The sequence below is a fragment of the Bidens hawaiensis genome, unplaced genomic scaffold (genome assembly GCF_021521415.1).
Source record: "Bidens hawaiensis isolate Kalapana, Puna unplaced genomic scaffold, B.hawaiensis_p1.1 tig00419492_1, whole genome shotgun sequence".
In the NCBI taxonomy this organism is placed as follows: Eukaryota; Viridiplantae; Streptophyta; class Magnoliopsida; order Asterales; family Asteraceae; genus Bidens; species Bidens hawaiensis.
In genome coordinates this window covers 145,923-151,127 of record NW_027504879.1, presented here as the reverse complement: position 1 = coordinate 151,127, position 5,205 = coordinate 145,923, and the positions used below count along the sequence as shown (strand labels likewise).

General features: G+C 35.9%; 1 protein-coding gene across 1 annotated transcript; it reads right to left on the bottom strand.

Annotated features, from left to right (window-relative positions):
* Positions 1-1,473: 1,473 nt before the first annotated feature.
* LOC143609113 (calcium/calmodulin-regulated receptor-like kinase 1) lies at positions 1,474-4,827 on the bottom strand. Its single transcript, XM_077083964.1, has 4 exons — positions 3,859-4,827; positions 3,615-3,670; positions 2,367-2,835; positions 1,474-1,672 (listed from the first exon to the last, which is right to left on the bottom strand). Exons 1-4 carry the CDS (start codon positions 4,771-4,773, stop codon positions 1,475-1,477), a joined length of 1,638 nt encoding a protein of 545 aa, XP_076940079.1. The 5' UTR covers positions 4,774-4,827; the 3' UTR covers position 1,474.
* Between the last annotated feature and the right edge of the window lie 378 nt (positions 4,828-5,205).

The window sequence follows — 5,205 nt, the reverse complement described above, 5'->3', positions numbered from 1 at the left end:
AGTGTTGTTTTGGCATGGGTTTGGGATAACATAAACAGTGGTAGCTGAGCATAGTTTGACTTAGTGGTGCTGCATAAAGGTGTGTGACATTTTTTTAGAGTCTATGTCCATAGAAGGTAAGTTATGCTTCTGAGAATGTGTCGGTGGTGATGCATTGGGACTCAGTGGAAGGCAGTGAAGACTTTTCTTGTTACATACTTCAGTGAATCTATTATTGAAGACTTTTCTAGAGTCGTAAAAGTCTTGGCTCGCTACATCGGGTAGAGCTAAGTGGATTCATATTGCAAGCATGAATCCTGGATCCACGAGGATGTCAGCTTGAGCGTATTCGGAGGTTTTAACTTTGACGGGGATTTGGTAACAATGGGAGCAAAGGGTGTTAAGGTTCAGTTACACAGTGACGTTGGGGTTTTGAGACCTGTATTCCGAATGGAAATTCTCTCCTTGGTGCTTGCTCTATTAGGAGAGTTTCTTTCTTCTGAAAGTATCTGGAGCCAGTTGTGTGAGTAAGTAGGTGCTGGTTGAGTTTGAAGATGAATCATTGGCTGGTTTTGCCATGATTGGGTATGTGATGATCATATTGAAGCTGGGGGTGCTTCAATAGGCCTCCGAGAAACTGATGCAAAGGTCGGGCACTACAACTAGGTGGATTGGATTATTGAAATCTTAGCTTGTTCATGAAGAATTGGAGGCTTGGAAAACTTCTGTTGTTGAAGTTTTAGCTTGTTCTTGGAACTGGAGGTTTGGTGATCTCTGTTATTGAAGATTACTTGAGTTATTAGGCATAGGGTTTTGTTTGGATGGCTGTTGCGGTTCTTGCAAAGCCTTCAAGTGGGAGATTGTTAGGATTTGTGAAGGCTTTGAGCTAGTTTTGGGCTTGGGCTCAAATTGGTGACAAGGAGAACAATGACTTGGCCCGTTATTGTTTCTTGTTAATTAAGCTTTTAACCCTAGTTTTATATCTATATATACCCTCGCTATGTAATTGTAATCTTCGCACCTAATCAATGAAAAAACCTAGTTGCAGCCCGTGGATGTAGGTCCCCCATTGGGACCGAACCACGTAAAATTCTTGTGTCGTGTTTATCGTTATTTTTTTTTTGTTTATTACGTGTATAATCGTGTGTGCTTGTTCGTGTGTTGTTCTGCTGCGCCACTTTATTCCAAACAATATAATACAATGGTCAATAAACTGAGTGAAATAGAACTTTACAACCTGCATCATGCAGGTTGCAATACAACATCACCTCAACTTAATTTTTTTCACACACCCTAGTCCTTTTGGTTCTTCCATAGACTAGTGATCAACCTAAACTCCCTTACCTAAAATTGATTCTGTTATTTTTTAGGAATATGACCAACAATACTGATGATCATAAACCAATGTTTGGCAGCACTGTGAACACACACAGAACAAACGTACATAAAAAATTCGATTTGAAGATCCCTACACGCACAACATGTGTGAGTAAGCCTAGACAAATGTAACAACAGCATCAACGCGTGTGAAAATGGCTTTATATATAGGGGACGTGTCACTTTCGACCGTGACCCTTGTATAACATTCCTTCCAAGTCGCACTGCTTTCTCTCCCTGCATATGGTGTTCTGTTATAAATTGCATCCCAAACAGCACCATCAAACTGCCCGACTTCTTTGATCTCACAATAGGCCTGTGATGTAAAATTTGAGTTGATAATATTTGTTTGTTTCAAAATAAATAAATAATCCCCACCATGGAAATATGTCATTTCATCCGTTTAAAGAAAGAGATTATTTGATTACGGAAGTTGATGGTAATTGATTTAGTTATTTAAATACTTGATGGAGCTAAATTGCAAACATACGACACTAAAAGCCGCTTATTTTCCTACGACATTTAATTCCAACAGATTTCATACATTTTCATTAAAAAAAAAAGAAATGATTTTGCTATAGTATTGCAACATAATAACAACTTTATGATTTTTTGTAGGAAAGTTGTTGCTAACTTCCTCCAATAGAAAATATATTTATCAATATAATCATGTTTATTATTTTTGAAGGAAAAATGTTGGAAAACATTATAAATATAACTGTTTGTGTTATCTATAGTATTATACTTCTGTTGAAAAGTTGTAGCATATTAGAAAAATAAATAAATAATTAAATAAAATACGTTTTGTAGGAAAATTATAGAAACTTTGCAACAATTTAGTTTTGTAAAAATTGCATGAAATGTTGTTGGAAAGAATACGGGAATGATTTTTCCAACATGTGTTTTTTCCTCGTCGCTTTTTGTAGAAAAATCACTAGAAAATAGGTTTTTCAAAGAAAACCGCCTTAAGAAAATGACTCATTTTCTAGTATTGATACTTAACTACATACCGCGTTGTCTTGGGTGAATCTTTGCCATGGGATTGACCATGTAATCATACGGTCGCAAAAAGCATTGTCTGTGTATTTTCCGCGGTACACAACAGCTGCAGCAGATCCACTTGGCGCCTGTGGGGTTTTTGTGTGCAAATATGCACCCCATTGTCCATTCAGAATAATTGTGGGGTATGGTGATGGCCCAATGTCACCAAACCAGTTGCGGCTTGTAGTGTATGTCATTGTTTCGCCTGTTGCGTTGTAAAGAAGACAAAGGGTTGTAATCCCATTGCCCCATTGTGCCTTAAGGTCCTTCACAAAACGCAGGGCATTATCATATTTGTTACCCTTGTTCATCATTTTGTAGGCTACTTGTGCCTTGTTTTCTCTAGTGGGGGCTAGTCGCATTTGGACCATTGTGTTGTTCCGGATTGGTTCACCAAATATGTTGCGAGCCTTAACTGATTTTGGCAACAAAAAATAACTGATATGTATTAAAGGAAGCATGGATATATATTTATCTTTGATAGATTTTTTTCAACTGTTTAATCTAACAATACAATATGCATTATTTAAAAACAAAATAGCAATGTGTGTATAGCACATTGTGCATAGCAATGTGTCGACTCCAAAGGGGCAGGGGTATGTCTTTAGCAGGTTAGGGTTTGCAATTCAGAAAGGGGTGGCGGCGCAGCTTGTTGCCCGCCTACCTGCTATATTAATGTAATATCTATGTTTCTATATATTGTAGTTGGATTATAACAAAAAAAAAAAAAAAAATTATACATTATCAATATAATCAACAGACATGTGACTTGTACATATTTATAAATAATGATTTTATTCTTAAAAAAAAAAACAAAAAACAAAATATGAAACTTGAAAAATGCATTATTTGGAACTGTACATTTCGTGTGCAGCATATATACATGACTGCAGTTAAAATGAGAAGGATAAACTAAATATCAAATGAAATATAGGAATATATGATTTACGTTGTGACGAGTATATATTTACGAGGGCTGTTGACTTGTTGCGGTAGTTCTAGACGAACCTTTGTAACTGACTAAAACTAAACATTATATAATGGTGTGTTTGTAACGTGCTTATAACGTAACAATGCCCCACCCTACAAAGATACACCTCGTGCGGATCATGGATACTTCATAAGGTTGGCATACCACAACGAATGAATCATGTCTGAAAAAAACAATAATATCAAACTTACTTAAGTATTCGGCAATGGAAATTCCCATGCTATACCAAATCGTTGAATCTTCAGCCTCTGAATCTTCTTGGCTGCTGTCCGCAGTAGAGTGCTGAAAAAGTATTCTATCGTTAATGAAGTTAAAGTTGTCCAGCCAAAAATATGGGTCTTAAAAAGTAAAACGAATTTGGTTCAGACTGATCGAGTTATGCCCGAAGTTCGGTTTGAATCAATTATTTTCAAGTAAGTAACATAAATACATAATTATAGTAACTATATCGGACACTTATTCAAACTTACTTGCACTTCCAATGCTTCCTTAAGATTCTTTAGCACTAAGCCCATTTGGGGTCGTTTTTCTCTATCATTAAGCAAGCATTGGTACCCAATCTTGGCTATCTTATTCAAGGAATTCGAGTGCAATTGCTGCTTCATAGAAGGATCAATAATCTCATGTAAGTTACCTTTCTCATAGTAGCTTTTGACCAAGGGGGCAAGCATCTTTTGTTTATCATTTACATTCATAAAGCACAACTTCCCGCACAAAACTTCAAACAATACCACTCCAAATGAATAAACATCAGATTCTTTTGTGAGTATCCCAGTGTCAATATATTTGGGATCAACATAGCCAGGTGTGCCACAAACGTTAGTAATGAGGAAAGTGTCAATTTCATTTGCACGACCTATAGTGGCAAGTCCAAAATCAGCAATCATGGCTTTCCAGCTATGGTCTAACAGAATATTTGCACTCTTAATATCTCTATGAATAATTCTGTAGTTTTCTGCAACTTGGTTGTGAAGATAGTCCAAACCGCAGGCTGCGTCGATGCATATCTCAATCTTTTGCTTACATGTTAGGGGACACAAAGTGGAATCCATACGTAAGAACGTATCGAAGCTTCCATGCTCTGCATGCTCATAAACAAGGATTTTTTCATTTTCTTCCTCGCAGAAGCCAAGAAGCAAGACAAGGTTTTCATGTTTATATCGGGAGAGAAAATGAATCTCCTTTAAAAACTCTTTAAGCCCTTGACCAAAATGAGCATCTAATCTCTTCACCGCAATAGTGGTAAGTTTCCCCAAAAGTGAGAGTTCTCCTTTGTAAACGTATCCATATCCGCCTTTCCCAATAAGTGTAGTGAAGTTGTTGGTGGCTATTTTAATATCCTGAAGCGATATACGGAGGTGCTCCGAATCTGTAATCAATGCCATGTTTTCTAAACTCTCGAGATCGAGTTGAGAAGTGCCAATAGGAGACTTGGTGTTTGTTTAATTGAAGTAACCTTGCATTATTATAAGAATAATAATATTATTTAGTTTTAGACCGAATAACGGTTGTCTTAATTAATTATTTAACTACGCGCTAGATAACATTCTAGACCCCCTCCACTTTATGTGTTATACCCTCTTTTCTAAGTTCTTATTTTGATAATTATACAACTCAAAAACATTTTTCTCTAATATTATTACTTATACGATCATTAGTAAAGGTGCATAGGCTTCAACTAAATTGTTATAGTTCTTGTCTCATTTGAAACATGAGGTAAAATAGGTGGAAAAAAAAAGTAGTTTAAAAAATTAATATCATTACTAGTATTATTACCAAATTTAATAATAATAATAATAATAATAAAACTAATAATA

Bases quoted from the DNA above. Each gene is read 5' to 3' on its own strand.
- LOC143609113 (XM_077083964.1), bottom strand. From the start codon at position 4,773: ATGGCATTGATTACAGATTCGGAGCACCTCCGTATATCGCTTCAGGAT. The intron at 3,671-3,858 runs GTAAGTTTGAAT...ATACTTTTTCAG, and splicing joins AGGAAGCATTGGAAGTGCAA to CACTCTACTGCGGACAGCAG. The intron at 1,673-2,366 runs GTATGTAGTTAA...TTTACATCACAG, and splicing joins GATTCACCCAAGACAACGCG to GCCTATTGTGAGATCAAAGA.